This window comes from Colossoma macropomum, unplaced genomic scaffold (assembly GCF_904425465.1).
Source record: "Colossoma macropomum unplaced genomic scaffold, Colossoma_macropomum, whole genome shotgun sequence".
Taxonomy (NCBI): domain Eukaryota; kingdom Metazoa; phylum Chordata; class Actinopteri; order Characiformes; family Serrasalmidae; genus Colossoma; species Colossoma macropomum.
Window position 1 is genome coordinate 13,799,355 of NW_023494809.1, and position 25,034 is coordinate 13,824,388.

Below are 25,034 nucleotides of genomic sequence, written 5' to 3' on the forward strand. Positions count from 1 at the left end.
GCAAAATCATGAGCCACATCAGTATACAAATTATTCAAAGACTCTTCAACAACCAAAAATAGTCCTGAAGCCTTTGCACTGTGTCCCAGGATGAAGTCAATCACTGTACTCCCCTGGGTACGGGTCAGAAGCAGATTAAACCTTTTTCACTGCAAAGGAACATTGTTCGGAAACCATTTCTTTATACGTGGTGATAAATATCTGCTTTTATAGAGGCTATCATTCTGCTCGTAACGTTGCATAGTGATATATGACTGGCTGCTTTATTAAAACACCCAGGCGAGATTGTTTTATTCTACAAATGTAAATCAAAACTCACTCCTCACACTACACCAATTACCCAGGGCCCAAATATGCTAATGTAGCAGAATATTTTATAGAAGCAGTAAAATCTGAAATCCATAATTTGTTAGTGTATTTCATGTAAGAAAACACTAAAAGGTGGGCTATGAATACAAATTGTTGGAGGCTAATCTGTTATATGGAGCCGTGATGAGCGATAAGCGTATGAGAGATAAATAGTAAAGATATAAGAGAATGTTTCAACCCACTGCTAGGAGGTATACTGAGGGTTGCATTAAATGGGACTGTATTTAATTGAAAATGATGAAATCCTGCAAAGTTGTCACATTAGACTAGACTGAATATGTGTGCATGTGCATCTCGTACACAAAGGGCCCATATTCTCCTTGCTTTTTAATTTTTTTTTTTGCTGTTTTGCTGAGAAATGTGTGTGCATTCACTCTGTATGTTGCCTTTGTACTATTTTTAATAGTACAAAGGCAACATACACTATATGGACAAACATATTGGGACACCTACACATTGCACCTACAGGAGCTTTTATGACATCCTAAATCCATAGGATCCAATCCAATTGCTTCCACTCTTTTGGGAAGCGTTCTACAAGATTTTGTCTGTGGGATTTTGCCCATTCATCCATAAGAGCATTTGTGAGGTCAGACCTTGATGTTCGACGAGAGGGCCTGGCTCGTAATCTTCATTCTAGTTCTAGTTCTGGGGCAGTCGTGGGCTGGAGGTTATGGAACCAGCCCTGTGACAGGAAGGTTGCCCGTTCAATCCCCTCAGCTGACAGTCCATGACTGAAGTGCCCTTGAGCAAGGCACCTAACCCCCAGTTGCTCCCTGGGTGCCGTGGACAGGGCTGCCCACCACTCCGGGCAAGTGTGCTCACTGCCCCCTAGTGTGTGTGTTCACTAGTGTGCATGTATTTGGGTGTTTCACTGCACGGATGGGTTAAATGCGGAGGTCTAATTCCACAGTGTGCAAAACACAGTTGGCTGATGGTTCTGAATAGTTCATCCCAAAGGTGGTCGATGGGGTTGAAGTCAGGGCTCTGTGTGGGCCAGTCCAGGCCACACCACACTCACCCAACTATGCCTTTCTGGACCTTGCTTTGTGCACTGGGACTGTTTTTTGAAAAATATGTATGTCCATTTTGAATTTGATGTCACCAACATTTACACAGCAGGGTTGTATGTAAATAGACATTAAATGCCCCCCTGTATTGTGCCACTCACCAGCCACTTTATTAGAAATTGCTACCTTGTAGGTTCACATTGGTGAAAAGTTAATGTTTCTTAACCCTGGTTCTGGGAGCCCACTGCCCTTTCTGCACAATTCAACAGTTTGAGAAGTGAACAAAGTCATTCGGAGTGGACTGATGTGAAAAGCTTCATTGTAGAGATTCAGAGTCAGATTTATTTACAGTGGTGGTGATAGGAACCAGGGCTTGTGATATCTACAATCTGTTTTTGTCAATGATGGCATATTCTAAACCTAGGATGGGGAACTCCAGTTCTGAGTTGCCAGGTTTCCTGCACTGTTCAATACAATTTTCCTACTCAAGCACATCAGATTCAAGTTATTATCTGATTACCAGGTTTAGTTGGTAAATGAAACCAACAAAATGTGCTGCCCTCAGTTCCAAACCCCTGTCCTACACAATTCCATTTCACAATAATAGCACTTACAGTTGACTGGGGTAGATCTAGCAGGGCAGAAATTTCATGAACTGACTTGTGCAAAGGTGGCATCCTATGAAAGTGTCGCATTTAAAGTCCCTGAACTCTTCAGTACGACCCATTCTTCTACCAGTGTTTGTCTATGGAGATGGCACAGCTATGTGCTGTCATAAAATAATGTCTGTTTCCTGAAGAAATACAAAAAAAAATACTGTTCACTGTCTCAGTCATGAGTGATCATCTCTATGCCCCTGAAAAACTCTATGCCGAGCGCTGCTTCCACCTCCTCCAGACTCTGCAATAGCTTCTTCGCTGAGGCAGTCAGACTACTGAGCACTCTGAGGTTGTCTGATTGCATCACTGCCATCACTGCACACCTGCACTTTAAATTTTTAAAATCTCAATCTTTGAATGCTGCTATGGGCTATATAGTTTTGCTGTCCTGTCTAGTTGCATCATGTGTATTTGTCACATATATTTTTGTTCTGTTCATTTATTGTCGTTTAATTACTGTTCTGTGTATTCAGTCCAGTGTATATTTAGATGCGAAGCACCTCATTTCGTTTCAATGTATACAAGTTACATTGAGGAATAACATTAAAAGTCAATAAAGATCACCCAGTATTTGAGAAGCTTAATCTCCTGCCAAGTTTTGTTCCAAATCTACTATGGTAATATAATATATATTACCCAACTGGGCTAGCTTTTGATATTACTTAATAATTTATAATTATAACTATATTCTGCCCAGGTGGCATATAACACTGTTAAAATTCAGTAGATCTCCATGTTCATTTGGTTGGAAGCCAAAATATTTGTGCACTGGCACTCTTCTTCCAGAGAAGTGTGGCCATTTTACTTTTACTTTCTACAAGATTTTTATTTTTCATTTTATTATATTATCACCCCACCGCGACCCAGAAGGATAAGCGGTTTAGATGATGGATGGATGGATATTATCAACTGGAGCTCCTTTCTTTCATTTGCATATTCCTCAGCATTATTGTGCCATACAAAGTATGTATGTAGGTAATTAGTTGGTGATGTTTTGTTTGTATAGCTTATGATTAAGTGTAATCTTTATGATTGTCGAGCAAAACTAAAATTAGCCTTAACTATCTATTATAGGGACCAAGCACCATATGACATGACCCTAGGTTATAAAATTTCATGTCCAGTTCTCAAAGCTTCCTAACTACTCTGGATTTCCTAATGAAAGTAAATTTGGTATAGCTTTAATTATGTATGTAGACTGAAGAAGGCCTAACTGTAATAGCCACTGTTCACCACTGCATTTTACTATCCAATTACTTGTATGTTAAAGCTGCACTATGTAAGATTTTTTGTTAAAATTTAAATAAGTAGCATTACTGATTCAGAAAAAAAGAAAGCTAAAATGTGGTGTCTGTGCATCGCTGCAAGTCCGAATAATTTAAAAGTCAGAGGTGTCAGGTTAGGTTTCGCAGACATTTTTCAGTCCACATCAAACGCCTTTATGTATTAACGGCAAATGCAGGGGCTCAGAAAGAAGGCACAACTCTTTCAAAGTGCTCACAACTATCGGATTTATCTGCTTAGGGAAAGGGCCCGAAGACTTTACAAAATGTTCTTCCTCACTTTACATGCAATTACACATTTCCACAAGAGAGGTTACAAAACTTACACAGTCTAACTTTAAGCCTGATGGGCATGTGACAATGTAAAAAAAAAACAACAAAAAGATGCTTGATTTGCACAGCATCAAGTTGTCTGACTCCAAACTATTGTTTTGCAGACCAGCTGTCTGCATGTTAAATCACATGCTCAAAACACAAAGATAAACCGCTAAATCCACCAGGAACAGATCACATCTTGTGCTAGCTTCATGCAAAAAATAAATGTTAAACCTTCTAGGATTTCATTTTTCATTCAAAACAACCTAGTACATCGCAACCATTTCCTATATGGCTGGCTAACAGTGGCAAAAGAAAAAGTGCAGCAGTGCTCTGTAACCTCTGCTTGCTCTGAAGGTTATGCAGTCTGACCTGGTTAACGCTCCTGCTTGATTTACACCTTTGCAGGCCTCATAAGCCCTTTCTTATAATGCATGATTAAGACCCAATCAGTGCTCAGGTAAAAATAAGCTCTTCATATTTAATGTGCCTCGTGTTAATGAGCAAACGGTGCTCTGGAACTGCCAACAAAACAGATGCACTGGCCACTGCAACGATATATCTGACCGTCTCCATTATGGGATTAAAGATGAGGCTGTTTAAGTCGTATGTAATAAAGCCTATGTGTGTGATATTAACCCGTGGGTTGCACGTTATGGCCAGTCGCCTTCACAACAGTACTGCAAGCAGTATTTTCTTGAATAAGGAAGTGATTTGACAATAAACATGAAAACGGTTGAAAATGTATTCTTTTACAAATGACCTACACTACATGTCCAAAAGGATTTTACCTCTTTTAGTTAGTGAAATCAGCTACATTACGGTGCACCCACTGCTGACACAAGCGCTTAATTGTACACACAAAGCTTGTATAATTCCAAGAGAAAAGCTTTACCATTGGAGGTGGACACTCTGGAGCAGCCTCACATGAATTTAAGGTCACCATGCTCAATGCCAAGTGTCATCTAGAGGGGTATAAAGCTCACCAGCATTGGGCTGTGGAGCAGTGGAACTGTGTTCTTTGGAGTGATGGAGATACCTTTTGGATGATCTGAAGTGGCTTTTGTGATCCAGAACTAAACGTCCAACATCAGTACCTGTAAGTAAGTAAGCTTGGATGAAAAATGACTATTGTCTGCAGAATTATTGCAATAAACAATATCATTGTGATCTAAATTCAATTATGAAGTACCACAAAGGAGACTTGGTGATAGTTGGGGTTCTATAACCTATAATCAAGTGCAACCTTTTCGATCATATACATTTTTTAACTAACCATAGATTAACATGCTTGTACAAAGGGAACAGTTAAATGGGGCGAAGCAATAAAAAAAAACACATGAAGAAATGGCAATTTGCATAAGTATCACAACATTCAACAACATCAATTATCAGTCCAAGGCTAATGCTCTTGTGGCTAAATACAATCAAATCCTCAGTTTCAATATCTAGTGTAAAGCTTCCTCAAAAGAGTAGTGGCTGTTTATGCACTAAGGGTTACAAACTCCCTATTAATACCCTTTATTTGAGGAGCAAAATTGGATTACCCATTGTCTACGATGGTACCAGCAGTGAAGGACAAACAGGGCCTTCTATGCCTCAGGGAAGTCTTAATGATTTCTGCAAGCTAGAAAAAAATATGCCTGTAAATTTTAGTTTATTTTTATAGTGTTTCTCTTGTTAAGCTTTGGTTGGAAACATAAGGGTTCAATGGGTAATGGAAAAATGATCCAATCAGAATATTAGATACAGCCAAGCGAGCTCTCCAATTGGTTATGACTTCAGAAGCTGAACAGAAGGCCTAACGTGCCAACATAATTATAAAGTGATAGTGGAATCAACTAATCACATTTTAATTTAGAATGCAACCAAGTTTGTGAGGACAAATGTTTCTGATTGTCAGTGTGACTGTTAGTCTGACCAATGCGTTTCAGTCACGAGGAAAATAACGGCAGCTCTTTGTCAGGGCTCTGAAGGAGTCACTATAAAACATCTACAAAATAAGTTAAATATGTCAAACTACATGTACTACAATGTTCATGTGAATCACCATTAGCCTAGCACTAACATACTACTAGAATCCCATAAGGTTGTTAACAGAGATTAGCATTATCGTAGAGGTGTTTTTCCTCTTTTTTGACATGTATGGCCCAACTGAAGGCCTAGTTTTAATAGTCACAGTTTGCCACTTACCTAGATATTCCATTTAAATGGTTTTCTATGTAAGACAAACACCTGATTTAAAGCAATGAAACTACTGAATTTCTGTTCAGAGATTAACTGCTAACTTCAGCAGTTTAGACCTATTCTTCATTCATCATTCATATTTTAACTATTTATCACTTGTAGCTCTGAAACAAATCTAGACTGCAGATTCCATTATACCACGTTTGTATTTGCAAGTAGAAGAGGAAATTTTGAATAATGATTTAAATTTGACGAAAAGTTATTGTTGTGCATGTACTCCTGTTTCATCAAAGCTGTTTTTTTGGCATGTTTCTGTCATGGCTTGACAAACAGAAACAAGTTACAAGTGCAGACTTGAAGCTGATGAAACAGAATGTAACTCACATGTTAATATAATTCATTGCATAAATTAATGTCTTTATGTTATTAAATTTGAATAGTACAGAAAACTAGTAATAATTCCATAAGACAAGAAAATAGAGTGCCATAATACATTTTAAAAATAACTGAAAAATAAATGCTTTTTATATACTGACCACACAAAACAGTGTGCATCATTTTGTTTAATGAAGACCTCAGTTTCACATCAATAGCATCTATGAGAAAGCACAGAGAGTCACTAACAATCCAAAAACCAATACAGAATTGTGCCCCTTTGTCTCTAAGAGAACTTTCCTTCCAGTTAACTAACTTATGAGCGCCACTAGTTTCAGGCTGAAATAACATCCGCCATTGTTATTACTGAACAAAGGCTGAAATGCTTTAAGACGGAACAGGGCACAGAAATACTCCCCATCGATTTCTGCCCCGGAAACTCTCTAATGGTCCGCAGGCAAAAGACACACACACATGCACGCACACAAACTCTTACTCACACTCACACTCTTCAGGCCCCTGAGATGACACGCACGATCAATGTAGCCAGCAAACAGTAATTCATTAACCTCTCAGTCAGACGGGTGCTCCACATTCTGGCCCTATCCAAGCTGAGGTCCGCATTGTCCCACCAGCCGAGTCCTAGACAGGTTAAAACTACCCATTCGTTCGCTGCTCTTTTCTCTAATTAGCGAGCACATTCTTTCATTGGTCTCTCCATGGTGACCTGCACAGTGGAATGCTGAGGGTGCTGGAGTCATTGGGTCTGGATGATGTCATAGCATCAATCGGTCAGGCTGAGGATATGCCTGTGGAGCTGGTCAGTAAACGCTTGCAAAGAGAAGCGATCTATGACTCTGTCACGGCCGGCCTGGCCCATGCGCTGCTTCAGTCCCGCATCTGTCAAAAAGCGTCCCATTGCTTCTGAGAAACTTTCTGGTGTGGGGTCACACAAGAAGCCAGTTTCCTCATGTGCCACTGACTCTAGCGGCCCACCAGAGCTAACAGCAATGACGGGACAGCGGGTGTACATGGCCTCCACAGGCACAATCCCGAAGTGTTCATTGCTGGGCGTGTACAGCACGCAGGTGCTACTTTGAAGGAGGGCTACTTTCTGGCGGTCTGAGAAAGAGCGCAAGAAGGTGACATGCTCCTCCAGGCCTAAAGAGGCCGCTAGTGAGCGCAGTTCACCGTAGTGCTGCACATTCTCATCCACACGCTCATCATAGCCGCCCGCCATCACCAGGTGCACCTGGTCCCACTGCCTTGAGGAAATACTGTCCCTTAAGGCAGCTAATGCCTGCAATGCTAACAGCAGGTTCTTCTTTCTCTCGTAGCGGTTAATGGAAAGGAAAAGGACACGTCGGCCCTCAGGAACCAGGCCAGTAAGGTCTTCTTCCACCTCTACATCGAAAGAAGCAAAGTTCAGAGAAGGGTACAGGACGTCTGTGTGGATCTCAGCCAGGTTGGGGAAGGTCTGTTTGAACACGCCAGCAGTGAATTTGCTGTTAACCACAATGCGGTCGGCCATGCCTGTGGTCAGCTCCTCCAGATGGTCGATGGGCACACGGTAGAGGCGCTTCAGCAGCGAGCGACGCTGAGTCAGTAACTGGTCAGGGAAGTGACAGTAGAAAAGGACCTTCTTCCGGTGGCGCGCCAGACGCAAGACAGGAATACATGCTGAGACCTAAAAGAAGCATAGAGAGAAAGAGACAGATGGTTAATGAGCACAATGATACTGCTGCATGCACACACTCAAACGATTTAATCATAAATATTTTGTACTAAACATATTTAATTGTAAGTTAATCGTAAACGTTTAATTTGTACTTTTTTCTGTTTTTTTTTGTGGTAATATTTGAATATGCATTAAACCTGTGGCAGTAACAGAATCCTCTTATTTGAATGACTGTATGGAACTGGGTTGGGGTGGGGTATTTTTTTCTCTTTTGCTTTACCATTTCGTCCTGTAATTTGATGACATTCCTTTACACTGAAGTGGATGTGGGAGAAAACACAGTGATACCATGTGAGCTAAGTCTTAATCTTTGTCAAATAAAAGAACATAATAAAGCGCAGTACAGTTAAAGCTGTAGTCATGGTTGAAGTATACCATTATTTTTAATTTGACCATGAAATTGTAATTAATCTAGTAATACAGAACAGAGTTGCAAATGTAACACAAACTTTCCCATCTGAGAGTTTGCAGCCACTTAGCCTACCACCTTCTCTGAAGCCTGAGGCCATCTGAAACGACCAATTTCGCCTGGTGAATGAGAGCTGAGACACGTTTATACTTGTGGTTTTCCTGTAGAGACCGAAGTAGACATAACAACCTCAAAAATTATGTTTTTTTTAGCATTACTGAGCCAAATGGGTTTTTCTCAGATTTTACCAGTGACTTCGAATATGTTTTTTTTTAAATCGTAATTCAAACTTCAGTTTAAAGTATTTTAATCTCTATCCATTCAAAAAGATAGGACTCAGGTCTTGTATTGCTCGAAATACCTGCCTGTTGGCGTTGCAGAGATGGTTGCTGAGTGAACTGATTTTACTATAAGGACTCTGCTTATTCTTAATTGGGAAGTGAATAAGAAATGTGTGCTTTGGAATTCAAAAAAACAAGGTCATGTAAACAACTGTCAAAGTTAACACATTAAATTTTTAATGGCATTAATGTTTTGTGCTCTGTCAATGCATTTTCTTAGTTTGACCCTTTGAACAATCCATAGTAGTTAAGCAGGCTGAACTGCTGCTCTCGCACTGTTGCTTAGACTCTGCATTTGTCTTTTATACGGCATGTTCCGATGATGGATATCTTGATAAATGCTATTTCCAGCTACTTTAATGGTGAATTTATTTATCACCAAAGTACAACTAGTTTGAATTATTATTTACAAGCAAAACACCAGGTGCCAGCAATACCAGTAACTGACAGACTATGATGGACAATGCTTGCAGGAAACCTATGGATAAATCGACAGGCAGCAAACTAACCAAAGCAAAGCAAAGTGGACAACAAAGTGGAAATCATAGCGGTTAAAATATCATGTCTAATATGTTTAAGGGTGCCATATGAAACAATACAGTGGTAGAGAGAGAGAGAACTAATTGGGAGAAGAAGAAAAGACAGAGGCCGGTTACCTGATCACAGAAAACAACATCAAATTCCTCGCCACTCAGAAACACCAGATAAAATGCTACGTAAATCATGCGCAGGTAGGCGCAGAGAGCATGGAAATACCCAAATACACTGGTGGGTAACCAATCGCCTACACACACCACAGGTAGGTCCGGCGAGAGTGTCTCTGAGAAGCAGTGCTGTGGGTCATAGTGTGCTGTCCAGATCTGGACGCTGCAGCCACGAGACATCAACGCCACAGCAGCATCCACCACCAGCCGCTCCGCACCTCCTATACCCAGATCAGGGTGCAGGAACACCACCTGGACCATCCTGCTACAAACAGCACAGAACAAAAGACTTAAGGCATATATAGTCAATTTCAAAGTGAGAGTTTAATGAAAAATCGAATTTACATTATTATCCCATTTATCCCTATCCTGGCATAGGTATATATTTTGTTTAGTAGTAAACAGTGGGTCACAGACTTCCATTACTTGTTAGCTTCGCTATCCTTGTAGACTCATGTATCCACATCACTGAGATGTAAACACTCCGAGCAGTTTGATGTGAATTTTTTCATTGTAGAAAAACGAGTTTCTTTACAGTAGTAAAGGAACCAGGGGTCTCAATGCCTATGCAAATATAGCCATTTTATTCATTATCCAAAGTGACCAGTGAAGCTACACGTGTCAAGTTTCTCTAGAAGACGGGCCCATTTCACAGCAAAATGTGAATGAGTGATTACGTATTAACCATTTAATTATGCCAAAATTTTGAATATACGGTGGGGTTCCCCTTTAAGGATTATCATTTGATATAACAAATAGTCGAGGTTACTTTAAATGTCAGACCAAGCAAGCAAACTGTAGTGTGCTCATTTACAAGTAATAGAAAAAGCAAAATCATCATGTTTCTACCGAAACAAAAACTGTCCTAAGGTAGGTTAGCTACAGCTGCCTTGTAAATGGAAAGTTTTATTATTAATGTTAGCTCGGCAGCTGGAACTGTCACTATGACCGAAGGCCATGTCCAATTCAACCGTAAGCTTCTTTCGGCGGAAACAAGTTGGATAACTACATTTTTCTAGATTGAGTCAGCAGTATATTATAGTATGCCAAACTACCGTGTTATGAATAGGTCAAATATAATAATCTTAAACTGTAACTAGATACTTACGATCAGTTACTGTATAAGGCTGCTTGCAGTGACTCTATCGCGCTTCCATAATGGCTCAAATTTCGCACATGCTGGTTAATATCGTATTAAACTCAGGCTCAAGTGTGGAAACTGGAGCCTACCGGAGCCAAAATGTCCTCCTGTTCCTCGCGTGTATCAGACACGTCACTACATTCAACCCTACCCGATTATAAATTGTAAAATAAACCGCATGATATGAGTCATAAATAGTCGAATAAATAAAATGTATGTTTTTGCATTTTATCTGCCCAACAAATCCCCAAACTAAGCTCTAAATATCACGTATGTTATTTTCTTGCTTCCAAATTTAAGCCAGGCAGTGCTTAGGCTACTAAGAGGGACCTTCTTAGTGTTGTCGTGGCCTTTTCAGTCTTCTCGATTCTAAAGCGTCGTTGCGGTAGGAGTTCATTCACAGAGCCGTCCTCTCCGATCAAGTTTTATTCTACAAGGCTCCAGAAACCCTCAAGACAAAATGGTAAGGTGTTTTTTTTAGTATTGTATTCAGTTTATGTGCATTTTCGTATAATAAACAACGTTTATTGGAGAGCGCGTCTGCGTTTCCTTCGGTTTGACAGCCACAGCTAACGTTGGGCAGCACTGAAGTTAAGCAGTAACGGTAGCTCGTTAGTTAACCTAGCTTTGCTGCCTCTTTTTCTACTTGTTAATGTTTTCTTATGTGTTTCAGAATTGTCAAAAATTGCTGTATTATATGATGTATACCAGCTGTAATCATTTGAAACTAGTGATATCCACTGCATTCGTAATTCGTAATTTGGTCCACGTCTGCATACGTGGCTTTTCAGTAGTGGACCACCAAAATAGCTGTAGTGGTAGCTTGGCTCAACCTGAACTTTTAACTAATGGCGTAGTTTAACAGTTCTGTCTGTACAAAAGTGATGAAATAGATGAAATAGATGAAAACACGTAAGAGGAAAACGTTCTTTACCGTTGATTCAGCACTTCTATGTCTCCAACTGGCTTAACCTTTTGATCGTTCTGATTACTTATGTCTCTTTGTGATCCTCTTCAGCCTGGACCTGCAGCAAGTGCATCAAACGTGGGTGCCTCCGGCCGCTCCCCTAGTAAGTCAGTGGCCCCTCGTGCGGCTGGCTCAACGGTCAGACAGAGGTAAGAGGTCTGGCTGAACCTCAGCTCATCTGCTCCCTGATACACTGCATCGAAATCACTAACAATGATATCAAGAAGATTATGATCATCATTTGACCATTCTGATGTTGGGGGTACACATATATCATTCAGCAGCACCTGGACAACAGTTTGGCACTTAACTGACATTACAGATGCTCAGAGTATCTGAGAGTTGTCACACTAAACGTGTCTAACATTATGGTTTCCCAGACACAGATTAAACCTAGAAGGAAAAAGGGTTTCCAGTGGCGATTTGCCCTTGGCACTGCAGTTTAGTCCAAGAAACCAGTACAATATCTGAGTGAAATATTATGTTGACCAGGTTTTCTTACCAGTTGTGTGTGTGTGTGTGTGTGTGTGCACACTCACCGTCCTGATTAGATCACTCATTAGAAATGATAGTGACCGATCTTTCGTGGTCTTGGCCACAACACATTGTTTTAAACTAATAATGATTGCTGATAAAATTAATCACAATATTTGCTGGGTTAAGAGTAACATAGTGTTAGCACTGATGAACAGTATAAACTACACAGTCGTTTGAGGTAACAGGTTACTTGACCATTTTTGTGAAACTGATGACCGTTGCATGCAGGGATCTCAGATTAACTTAGATTTGTAATGTTTTTATTAGTTGTAAATAATCATTTAAACTTTCAGAAAAGCCACTGGCAGTGGCACGAGGTCTGCAGGCAGAGCTACAGCATCAGCAGGAACGGGTGGCATGTGGCGCTTCTACACTGAGGACTCGCCAGGACTTAAAGTGTGAGTGAACACATGCACAATCACTTTATTCATTTTCTAAAAAGCTTAATCAGGGTTTTCCACTTGTCCAGGTACAACAGCAAATGCTCTGATTGGCAGTAATTTGGTCTTTTGCATCAAGCACAAACTGTGGGCCACTTTGAAGCAATTGCTGTCTAGTAGTTCTAAAACTGATAAAAGTGTTATCACAACACATGGACTAGGGGAACTGACTAGGTATAAAAAGACTTCTAAATACCAAGTTTTCGAAAGTTCTGCATAATTCAGTAGTCGAGATGTAAACAAAGTCATTCAGAATGTTTTGATGTGAAATGGTTCATTGTAAAGAAACTGCCAACTGGGATGTCTTTACAGTGGTGTTGTTGGTAGAATTCGGGGGTGTCAATGTCTGTGTGAATATAGCCATATTTTACTATCCAAAACGACCAGTGAATGTACGTGTCTACATGAGTTTTATATGTAATGTTAATAATGGTAAAATGGTGGTAAATATATATTTTAGGCCAAGACCTTGTCAAAACAAATAAAAATGTATGATAATGTATGAGGTAGCATATTCCTGATCATTTAATGTAAAAACTTTGTGAGGTAGCTTTTAAAGGCTTTTAAAGAACAATTTTGATGTGGTAAATTTTCTCTAGATTGGAGCATTTCACACCAAGCCAGTCTGAATGACTGTTAGATTATTTTTAAGCATGCCTGAAATTTTGAATGTTTAACATTCTACCTGAGACTGACCTGACTTTTCATATAGCACCAAAGTTTGGATCTGAACCCAATTTAGATTGACAAAATTCTTATGAACCCAACCACCATCATCTGATGACTGGAAAAAAACACCATTTTCTTAATAATGTTGTATGTCAAGTTACTTTAGCGACAATAGCCACGTTTACATGCAGCCTAATTATCCATTAATAATCAGACTAATAGCTCAATCAGAATAGAATACGTCCGTGTATACACTTAAATCGGAATAGCCTCAATCTGACTAGACCATTCAGAATACAGTTTCTATCCGATTGAACAAGGTGGGTAGTCCTGTAAATAATCTGTTAAATAGAAGAATAATAGCCATGTAAACGCCTGTTTCCGATTACATTTCCAGTCGGAACGTGCAAGTACGTTGTGCGTATGTGCATTCGCGTCGTAGCAAAAGTTTATAACGTTCATGATGGTGGGAGCAGAATATGGTCTGCAGAGGAGACAAAGTTTGCGCTTTGAACTTTAAAAGATGGCGGTGAGACGGGCATCCAACTTATGTGTCTCAGAACATGACGTCTTCCTCTCACCCTTCTTTAATAAGTACGTGAGGTACATTTTTCTGAGTCTGACATTTTTAAAGCAATCAAAAAACACAAGTGCGCCAACTGAAAAGCGTGTTATTTTGGTTTGGATTACTTGTAGTGCACATGTAAATGAAGATTTTCCATCAGATTGTTGAATATAGTGTGCATATAAACACCTTAGTCTTAATCTGTAATCGGAATGTATTCAATCGGATTGGCAAAAATCTTTGTATGTGAACATAGCCAATGGCAGGAGTCATCAGATCTGTGGGTGGGCCATGTGCCTAAAATACCATATTATGACACTAAATTATTTTCATTTTTTGAATCACAGTGTTTTGACACATTGTTCTAGTAGTGCCACGTTCAGAAACTCCAAAAGGTTGGACACTAACTTCTATTCAGTGTTTCACATACTGTACTAAACCATTTTAAACTTGACTAATTATGTTCTCTTTTTAATGAAACATGCAGTTGTTCGGTGTTCTTTAAGTGCTGACAGTATCCATGATGTGCTCAGAAAAGTGTACTGATCATCACAACAGTAAAGTTATCCTGATGACAAATATTGTTATATTGCTCACTTTTAATCAAATCATTACTAAACAAAATGAATAATAGTGAGCTTCCAAAATAAAGCTAAAAATCCCCCATTAACAAATGTATTCATTGATTAGTGCTTTCAGGTAACAACCAAAAACCTTTCCATCTTGCTACACTTTACAAAATGCATTTTCATGCAGGCCTGCAACAACATGACAATTAAATGAAATCTAAAATCCAGTAAAGAGAGGAAAGAGCCTATGAGAAGCCCAAATGTGTAATTTGAACCTGACCTAAACCCAACAAATATTTGAGAAATGATGTTTGAATCCCAACCAATCTAATGCTAATGGACAGCTCTGTGGAATTTGGACAAATATATCAGGGTTTACTATTTATTAAGTAGAAGTTATTGACACACAGTTTTGCATTTCATGACACTGTTCCATTTACTCAGTGTAGCTATTTACTGCTTCATTTTTGTAGGATGAGGTGATGAATAAATGAATAGAGATGCTTAATCTGTTGAACACACACACACAGCCACTCATTTTTAATTCATCCCCTCAGCTCAACAGGAAGTGACACGGAAAGGAGGGGCAGGGGGATCTGTGAGGTTTAGCATTTATGAGGATAAACATGAAATTTTAACGACAGGAAATTGGCCTCTTGGGCTCAACCTCCGTCTTTATTTGATCTCTCTCCTGCTGATTTCCCTCCTACAGATGTTTGTGTGTGTATGTGTAGAATAACACTCACATTGTACACTCTTGCAATCCTATAGTCCTATTGTAGTCCTAAACTTAACATTAAAATTTTCTCTTCAAATTATATTTCCTGTGCATGAGATTTATCAGCATTTTGAATTTTCCCATTACAATACTGAATACTGAATCCCCTTTTGGGTATTCATTACGCTTCATCACAGATGGATCGCTGGTGAAGTAGCCATAGAAAAACTGTTTAGTTACAAATGCAGATCACAGCAATAAATAAGGCAATCAATTGTTTAATCTCTGGATTAATCAATAGATGCACGTTCTATTATTTAGAGCTTTAAGCAAGCCTAATATTTTGATCTGAACCCAATACATGTTGAACTTTCAGCCTAATTCTAACACGACCTGACCCATAGCTTGACAAAATTCTTACCCAACCACCAGCAACAGAAAACTGCATAGATAAGGCTATAAGTAGGTAATCAAGGTAATCAAATACTTGGTTTACCAATCCAGTGCATAGTATTCAACTAAAATAACTTTTACGTTTCACAATAAGTCAATGAAAATATACAGTCCAAACACTGATTTGAGCACATTGCCTGGGACACGTTGTTGAGGCACTTTTTTGTGGAAGACGAGTGCTAAAGATCATCTGTTACTCATCCAAGACGAACACCTACTTATTTCACCCACATTGGCCAAAAGATTTCTCATTTGAATAATAAAACAACCCTATAGCCTTACGTTAATATGGTCTAAAGTCCCCCCCCCCCCTTCAATCTGGATAACCAAATTTATATACCGAATATATACACTCTTTTACAGATACTCCAAATTAGTCAGAATGTATGTGCCTGAAATAAACGGCATCAAACACAACCTACCATCTGAGAAGGAAAACAACCATCTGAGCAGAATGTTTTGTTCGGTCAATGTTAACGTACAAACCATCTAAACATTATCAGTAACAGTCTGATGGTCTTATATGAGTGAATCTGGAGTTTCTTTCACTGGGCTGAAGTGTGTGTGTGTGTGTGTGTGTGTGTGTGTGTGTGTGTGTGTGTGTTTTGGAGCTTAATTAAAGTTCTGTCTGAAAAGGTCACATCAATTAAAGCCTCGGGGGTGGGCCTTCAGTCGGCATGGTTACATGGCTGCCTAGCGACCCAGGGGATGGTCAGTTCCTACTTTAATAAAGCCCCTCGTTAGCCGCCCTGCTTGTTAGCGCTGTGCCACTCACCAGCATTTATAATCCTAATTACCCCTCCTCTGCATCATGTGACCACGACGAGCAGTCCTGATTGGCCCATGGGAAAGACACTTGGATCGACCAAAGCTGTCAGTCATAAAAGTCGAGAACCTTTTATCTATACACCGTGTGCTTAAGTAATCCTCTGTGAGATTTATTCTTTTTTTATTTTCTTAGTTTATTTACATAAATAAATAATGACTTTAGCAGGCTAGTTAAAAGAGAATTGTTATGCATTATGCCACATCAGTTTGGGAGGTCTTAGGAATGGAATTACAAAGTAGCTAGAAACTGTTGTGAAGAAACCAAAAGTGAATAAGAAAATACTAAAAACAAAATGAGTAAAAAAAAAAAGTAATACTGCAAAATACTGTACAAAGCTGATTAACTTGCTCCACAGGTGGTGGGAGGGGTTGTCGTAGCCTGGGTGTTCACCACTAGGGGTCATTCTGTCAACATGAATTGTTGAGTTGAGGCTTGATCTGAAACATTACACTTAATTTCTCTCTCTCTTTCTCTTGTTCTCTCTTTCTGTTTTGCTCTCTCCTTAGTGGGCCAGTGCCAGTACTGGTAATGAGTCTGCTCTTCATCGCATCGGTCTTCATGCTGCACATATGGGGAAAGTACACCCGCTCCTAAATTTCATCGACCTTTGATCTTGGACCCCCAAACTCATCAGCGATTTTGACTTAAGCCATTGGACTCGGACCAAACTCTGATCATCCTCACACTGAACCATTTTCATTTATTTTAAAGCGCCCATTTCAGGGTTTCACTCCCACCCTCCATTGTCTGGCTCAACAAAGGATTCCTGCCCACTACAACTTTCATTTATTCTCTCAATTTTTTTTTTTGTTTCATCAGATCTGGAGCAGCACGTGTATGTATTATTTTTTGCTAACCTTTGTACAAACGATTATGTAAAATTGTACAATAAAACATCACAAAATATGTTGTCTGGCTGTTTTTTCCCCCACCCCTTCTGAAGAGAAAGAAAAACTGTTCTTGTGGGGAAATTTGCATAACCTCAGCTTGCAGTGCAAGAAAGTGCTATGCAAATTCACATTCCAGACGTGTGTTGGTGGGGCTCCACCTGTCTCGAAGCATTATGCAATAGCATACACCGTAGCCTGCAGCTCTGCACCGATGACTTCAGTCCGACCTGTCTGGTTGGCCCCAAGCAAAATACACATGTACTCATGCCTTGAAGACACAGTGAACAGAACTGAAAGGTGAACCAGCACTGCGCTGTCAATACTATTTTTAAATTAATATGACCGGAACACAGTAACAAGCATTTTTAAAATTGTGGAATTTAGAGACATTTCCTAAGAAAATAAAATACTGCAGAAAGCCTCCACTTCCATATGCTCCCTTGATAAACGTCCTTTACAAAAAAAAATACGTGACCATCAAATTAATTATGAGTAAAGTGGAATGTCAGCCAGAACTGAGGCATTAAAACCCTGAAACGTCAAGCAAGGGATGTGTTTTACATGAGGAAAAAAAAAGTACCCTAAGAAAATGCATACGAGTATACAGTGGAAATCTAAATCACTTTCCTCTGCAAAACTGCAGAATTACACTAATTATAAATTTTAAAAAGGCATCAATATCCTTATATTGTTACGGACAAAGCCATTAAGTAGCTATGTGTGTTAAACTGGTTGCAGGATGTAATGCAAGCTTTGATTTGATGCACTTGCATGTTGCATCAACAGACCTTTGTGATAAAGCAAGCTAGTGTTTTCTTTCAATTTGTAGCTATTTGCAGAGAACATGGAAAAAAAGATGTTTATAAAGTTATGATGCACTTGTGAACAGTAATTTATCTCATGAGTATTTTATTCACAATAACACTGCCAGATAAAAAGTCATTTTAAAGAATTCTCGAAGATGACAGCCTAAAACAAGGCTTTGAAGGGGCTTTCCATCCTAAAACTAGCATGTCACTTGTGACGTTGTGCAGTATTCCGTAGTGCAGCAATTCATCTCCCCACCTCTTTGGTTTGATAAATTCCAGGATTCAGGTGTCCTTTTTGTGTTTTCACCCATCAGTGTTCTCATAGCATGCGTTACACAAAAATGTCACTGGGATTCCCCCCACAGCAATGAAGAAATTCACTGATGTACCACAGAAGTAAAGGCTAATAATACAGAAGTGATATTCACCTTCTAAACCTTAATGTTATTTATCTTCCTTCTGCATTACCCAGAAGTCAAATAGTCTGACCTCATATGTCCACTCCAAACAGGTTGTAGTTTTACTAAATACATCAACAGAAGGTTATTATCTTCAGACCAGGAAATCTCACTCTAGGGACTTTTCTGGCACCTATAGGAGGCAAGTAGGCATGTTTACAAGAGACGTAGCCGGTTCCATTTTTTATTTTGGCTGGTGTGCCCTTTTAATCCTTGTCCACCCTGCTGAAAAAAAGTTCATTAGGATTAAAACCTGATAGTTTTGTTGACTTAATAGTTAACATTAGAGACCGCTAGTTTTGTGTAGGACTCCAGATCCATTCAAATGCATCTGGAATCAGTCTCAGGGACACCTGTTAAACCATTTACACTGTGATATCAACCCATCAGGAAAACACAAAATATCATTAGTGACTACTGTACACCACCAGCAAACAACAGAAACTTTTAATGGTGTCTACGACCTTTTTTCAGCAGGACAGAAAGCAAGTCCATAATTAAATTTTTAACGAAACTGATGTTAGGAGCAGGAGTGGTTGGCTTTTCAGCTATGCTAAAAGTATCAATAGTGTCAATTGCATATATGGTATTTAAGAATGGTGTAACTGCCAGCATTTGAAAACCTACAGAAACTATACATATCTTTCCTGCAGAGTTGTCTTGGTAAAACTTCAAGTTGTGTGGCTTTTCATCTCCTCAAGAAAAAACAGTAGTGTCCAGATTGAATATACAGTATTTAGTAATGGTAACTGGGAAACTATGAAAAAATGTCTTCTCTGCAACTGAGTAGGTGCTGTTCTAGAGGAACTTCACCAAGTAGTGAAGTTCTTCAAGAAATAGCACACGTCCAAGCTTCTCCAGGACCTTCGCTAAGCTGTATGGTTGTCCATTTCCTTAAGAAATCGTAATAGTGTTCAATACTGAATAAATGATATTGTAATAATAGTTTAACTGCAGAAGTTTGGGACTCTGTGAAAAAGATATTTCGTTTCTACAGATGAGTAGGTTCTGTCCTGGAAGAACTTCAAGTAGTGTGGTTTTCCAGTTCTTCAAGAAATAGCAAGAATGTCCAAGAATATGCAATATTTAACAACGGTTCAACTGGTGATATTTGAAAACGTATTAAAAAAGACATACAGCTATGTAGGTGCTATCCTGGAGGAACTGCAGTAGTGCAGTTTTCCAGTTCTTTAAGAAATAGCACATGTCCAACTTTAAACATATGATAACTGACAGTGGTGATGATAACTGACCTGCTGATATTTGGGAACTACAAAAACACCTACATTTTCTCTACAGCTATAAGTGCTATCCTGGAAGAAATTCACCAAGCTGTGCGGTTGTCCATCTCCTCAAGAGAGAATAACAGCATTCATACACAAATGTTTTGACCCATGTGAAAAAGACATACCTTCTCCACAGCTGAGTAGTGCTATCCTGTAAGAACTTAAACCAAGTAATGTGGTTTTTGAGTTTTTCAAGAAATAGCAAGTGTTCAACATTGAATACACAAAAATAAACACTGTATTAAATGCTTATATTTGGGAGCCTATGAAAAAGAAATGTAGAATGGTTTAACTGCAAGTGCTCGGACTTAAAAAAAAATGAAAAAGACATTAATTCTTTATAACTGAGTTGGAGCTCTACTTGAAGAACTTGACCAATTTCCTCCACAAACAAACGTCTGTAGGGGGAGCTCTACATCACTATACGTGCTCGAGCTCTTCATGAGACCGCCACACCGGTGTGTCTTCGCTCCACTGCTTGGCTGTGTGTATATGTGTGTGTTCTTCATTATTCATGCCCTGAGTAATGAGGGTTAGGTTTCCCACTGGTCCACTCTAATCCCAGCCATGACCCACACAGCCAGAATAATTCAGCTTCAGCTTAAAAATAAATCCATATCAGGAGAGAGAGTATGTGTGTACACTTTGTTGGGCTTTGTTGGATGCATACACTGGGGTGTGTGTGCCACTTCAAGTCAAGATCTTGGACTCACACACACTAAAGGAACTCAAAAGCTTTTAATTTCCTACACTATATGGACTAAAAATAAAAGTTTCTTGGCACCTGCTAATCTGTTTGGCTATTAATTGGGTGTTTGTTCTCTCTTTGCTGCAGTAACAGGCTCTACTCTTCTGAGAAGGTTTTACACTAGATGTTGGAACATTGCTGTAATGATTTGATTGCATCAAGAACATCCGTGAAGTCTGTTACTGATGTTCGATGATTGGTTTTGGACCACAAACAGCCCTCCAACTCATCCCAAAGACACTGAGAATGCAGTTCCACTAGTCCACACCCCATTGCTGCGGGGCTTTACACCCCTCAAACACTTGGAATGTGTAGAGCAAGAATTTTTGGTTTAAAGACTAGAAAGACACTCTCCTTATGATGTATCTTGTAAATGAAGGTAAATTTTGAAAAGTGTTTTGTGGTGGATACTTCAGGGTGGGCTGTTTTTCTTTTGACTTGCTGACTGAATTACTCTTAACAAACAAAAAAGTTTGTCAGCTAATTGAGATTAGTGCTATATCACTAATGCTAGCACCACAGATGTATTCTTTAGTCTCTAAATCAGTGGCTAACAGTCAGGATATTTGGCCTGCTGTAGGGATTCCCAATGACTGTGTGATGTAGTTGCATAATGCATGCTGGGTATTGTAGTGAGAGAACATGAACGAAACACAAAAATGATACAGAACTGTAAATTCTGTCAAATCAATGAGGCGCAATGCTGCTCCACAGAATACTGCATAACATGACAACTATTATATTAAATGCTAGGTTTTAGACCAGATTGCTCCTTTAAAATAGCTGAAATCACTGATTAAAGGATAAAAGTGGACATCCAGTACTGTGTAGTCAGACCACATTTCATTTTTTTAATTTCCAGAAAAATGGCCAATAAGTACAAGTTATTATTTCTTCAGGATATATTTCTGAGGAGATTAGATATTAGATATAAGGTAATCCACTGTCATAACACTGCTGTCGGAACAAAATCTTGTATCTCCATTTTTCAGTTTTTGACATAATTTGAAAATGCTTACTTTTTACATTGTGTGTAAATTTCTTGGTGAATGGACCAAATGAAAAGAAGTACTTACAGCTTCTAACTTCTAAAACTGAACTTTGTAAGTGTGGAAAAATATTAGTGCAGATTTCTTTGAGAAACTGAAAGTAAGTCCCCCAAAAAGAATGAAAGAGTAGGCAAACTCTTTTACTTGTTGAGGCTTCTGTGTAATTCTCTGTTAAATATGTTTTCTGCTGTTTTCCTGACGCTGAAAAATGAATAGCTTGTACTTAATGGCTGTTTTGACAGGAAAGTGAATAAAACTTGACAAATTGGCTTCAACAGAACTTGTTAGCTGCTCATCTGTCAAAGGGAAATGGAGCTGTAGTTTCTTGTTGATTCGTTTGTTCTTTTTTTCTTCGACTTAGCTTGAATCTGTACTTACCTGGAAGACTACATGTAAATGTGCAATACATAACAATGAAGTTAAACGTTTCTTGGAAATTGGCAATGTTTGCATGAGCAAAAGGGAGTTTGAGAGTTTTTTTTCTCTTTCATTTATTTTTCTTTATGTGCTTTTTTCTGGTAACCATTTCCTGAGTTCTTAACCACTGCCTGTGTGGAGGGACAGCCCCAGAAAGAACATACACACATACATACACAGTTACACCTCCAATAACACTGCCACGGCATGCAAGGATTTCATAAAGACTTTGAAAAGGTGAAAGCGTTCATCTGGACAAACCTTAAGAAACGCATTGACCAAAATCCTATAAACTAAACGAACACCCTCCCACATGTTCACATGTACACACTTATTTCCACGGAGGAAGAGTCACAGGAAAGAGTTTAAAATAGGTCAGTGTCTTCTCTCGCCCTGATATCATTCAGGGCACTCTCTGCCATCGGCCTTTTCTCTTTACTCATCCACTCTGTCCATGTGGAGGTGTGTGCGGGGGGATGCTAACGTTAAGGAAAGCAGCAGTGGAGTGGACCTGAGGTGGGGAAGGCCCCTGCTTTTGCGATGTTCAGTTGGTGTGGAAAACCAAGCTGGGCCCACCGTAAGAGGATGTGCACCAGGAAAAAAATTGTCCCACCAACCCACCCCCCAAAACGGAGAATGGACTCTTCCATTGGGGGGAAATGCTGTACATCACCCGAATCAAACAGGAAGGACGGGTGGGGGCTTGGGTGTGAATTGCAGCTTTAATATATTTGAATATTTCAATGATGCATAAACTTTTGCCATTGCCGACCACATAATACAGTACTTATTGAAATCATGACAAAATTTTTGTCCAATTTTTTTTTTTTTAATCAGTATGCAGAAATACTTACTGGTGTCAATATAGCAAGAAAAACTATCTCATGTTTTTTTGTGAGTTTGAACCACACCTTTAACACATGGATGTGGTATGACAAGAGACTGTCTGACTGAAGGAGGCAGGAAACAGAAGGCAGAGGAGATTATGTATTACCCCCCAGTCCTAAGAAAACTTTGCTTTTAATATGTATATTGTCACAGTTGTAAGAACCTTATATCTAGAAAATGCTAAATTTAAGCAGAAGGAAAAGAACTTTTAGTTTTAGTGTAGCTTCAACTAAACTAATTTTGGACCATTTCTATTAGTCCAGTCGTCAAACCTCATATTACAGAAGATTTTCAGTAGAAGAAAAAAAAACACTCTTAACTGCAAATGTAAGTCAGTGTATATTATATCAGTTTAATTTGGAGCATTTCTATTGGTCCATTTATCATTAAATGTTCATACAATGTAAAAGGCAGAAGCATAAAGACATTGAATTACAAAGTTTTTGTATAGCAGCGACAACAGATTTCTAAAATTAAGAAGAAGTATTTGATCACATATACTTTACACATGATCACCTAATACTGTGCTTTTAAAATCACTATAGTTGATTTTCCAGTTTTGTTTTTCATATCAACAGAAGTTAACCTGACAGAATAGATAGACGATTTATTATACTTTTTACTAGCCTTATCATAATATCCAAGGCAGTTCGTTTTTATTAGTAAAGGGCTTAGCCATTGCCAGTTCCATGTGGTAGCTAGGTCTCTGCTTATCACACAATGCTACGCTGGTAGGTGGAAGGCTAATGCATAGTTCTGTTGAGACGCGTGAAACGTCACTCCATCTTTTCGAACAAGCCACGAACATAACGTCACTGGACTGTTCAGTATGCTTAAAGGACAGTGCTACCTGCCAAAGCTGTTACGCCAGCTAACAGACTCCCACGATGGCTAGCACCGCACTGTGATGGGGGGTCTACTATCCAAAGAGAGCAATGCCTGCTATAATCTCTTGGACTCCCAGCCATGGATGGCTGTAGCATCGCCAAGGATCAAACTTGGGACTTTCCAATGATAATGCCAATGCTTAGGTGGTTTTGGCACAGCACATGCAAGCCCTACAGTGCTTTTTAGATATTGCTCCAAAGCGGTTTCCCAGAAATAAGGGTCAGACCCCCTAATAAGCATGCAGAGGACATCAGCGGTAGGAAAAACTCTCTGAAGGGCATGAGGAACACTAAGAGAAGAACCAAGACTCAAAAGGGGAACCTATCTTCCACTCAGCACCATAGTGGAGTTACGATAGTAATGTGAAATTAAACACACCAGATTAGATTAGATTGCATTACATTTATTGTCACATTACTATTTACAGTAATAAAGCTAAGTGAAATTCTTATGTGCAAAGTTCCTAGAGAAATATACTACTGACTAATACAATGTTCTAACATATTCATGCTTATAGCAGTTGCTATACTGTAGTGAAAGTCACACTTTTCACTTTTAGAGTAATACATGGTAGAAACCTAATGATTTTGACTCATGAGCTAATTCTATAGTCCATTTATAAGCTGAAATGGGTTTTAGAGCGGGGCAAGTGCTAAACTTTGCAGTGCTGTGGCCTTCTGTGACCGCAGTTTGACACCTGTGACCTAAATCTTGATGTAAACGTGCGTAGGTTGGCATAAACATGCACTTATGGACAACCTTATTAGTCACTGTGGAATGGGATGAAGGAGAGCAAGCACAAACTCAACAATATGAAACCTATTTTAATTGCAAAATACTATTTTACTTTCAGAGCAGGATTTCGTCCCTGTCGGAACAAAAATCTCCATTATTCGTTTTTTTTTGTATATCAAATATCAAATATCATTTTGCCGTTACATTGTGCTAGATAGAAATGTTATTAAATTACTTAAGAAAAAATCTGGTCCTATTAAGTTCCATTAAAAATTGAAAAAGTTTTTTCCTTCTCCTGTAAATTTGCCAATGTAGAGGTAGAAAAATGTCAGTGTTGTCCCAACAGCACTGATTTAGTGTGCTCAGCTATGTCCATGTCTCAGTTTATGTCATGTATTTGAATGTATTTTTGTCTGGCACAGTGGTGTTTGTGTTTTTTGTACATTTTCGGGTGAAAATGTTCTGACTTGCTCTGCAGGAAAACCAAAACAGGGAAACAAGGGGACCATCAAAAAGTTCCTCATTTTCACAAAACGTGCTTTTTACAAAAGCTTTATGTTACTAACTTTTTAAAAGTGAATGAGCAAA

At 39.0% G+C, this 25,034-nt stretch overlaps 2 protein-coding genes across 6 annotated transcripts; one reads left to right on the top strand and one right to left on the bottom strand.

Annotated features, from left to right (window-relative positions):
• Positions 1 to 1,289: 1,289 nt before the first annotated feature.
• On the bottom strand, positions 1,290 to 10,595 carry alg2 (ALG2 alpha-1,3/1,6-mannosyltransferase). Of its 5 annotated transcripts, XR_005006074.1 has the most exons (5): positions 10,499 to 10,595; positions 9,343 to 9,655; positions 6,699 to 7,885; positions 5,184 to 5,263; positions 1,290 to 4,733 (listed from the first exon to the last, which is right to left on the bottom strand). XR_005006074.1 is itself a non-coding variant. In XM_036558252.1 (3 exons), exons 2-3 carry the CDS (start codon positions 9,649 to 9,651, stop codon positions 6,983 to 6,985), a joined length of 1,074 nt encoding a protein of 357 aa, XP_036414145.1. In that variant the 5' UTR covers positions 9,652 to 9,655; positions 10,499 to 10,595; the 3' UTR covers positions 6,369 to 6,982. The 5 variants fall into 5 exon arrangements, 3 of the variants coding, with proteins under 3 accessions (XP_036414145.1, XP_036414143.1, XP_036414144.1); XR_005006073.1 differs by lacking the exon at positions 5,184 to 5,263; XM_036558252.1 differs by lacking the exons at positions 1,290 to 4,733; positions 5,184 to 5,263 and having other exon boundaries at positions 6,369 to 7,885; positions 9,481 to 9,655.
• A 250-nt stretch (positions 10,596 to 10,845) lies between these two features.
• sec61b (SEC61 translocon subunit beta) lies at positions 10,846 to 17,184 on the top strand. The gene is made up of 4 exons (XM_036558689.1): positions 10,846 to 10,994; positions 11,550 to 11,647; positions 12,329 to 12,433; positions 16,785 to 17,184. Exons 1-4 carry the CDS (start codon positions 10,992 to 10,994, stop codon positions 16,870 to 16,872), a joined length of 294 nt encoding a protein of 97 aa, XP_036414582.1. The 5' UTR covers positions 10,846 to 10,991; the 3' UTR covers positions 16,873 to 17,184.
• Positions 17,185 to 25,034: the final 7,850 nt, after the last annotated feature.

Coding starts and splice junctions, on each gene's coding strand:
- alg2 (XM_036558250.1), bottom strand. CDS start 9,651: ATGGTCCAGGTGGTGTTCCTGCACCCTGATCTGGGTATAGGAGGTGCG. Junction 7,886..9,342: donor ATGTTGTTTTCTGTGATCAG/GTAACCGGCCTC, acceptor TGCTTCTTTTAG/GTCTCAGCATGTATTCCTGT.
- sec61b (XM_036558689.1), top strand. Junction 11,648..12,328: donor GGCTCAACGGTCAGACAGAG/GTAAGAGGTCTG, acceptor TTAAACTTTCAG/AAAAGCCACTGGCAGTGGCA. Junction 12,434..16,784: donor GACTCGCCAGGACTTAAAGT/GTGAGTGAACAC, acceptor CTCTCTCCTTAG/TGGGCCAGTGCCAGTACTGG.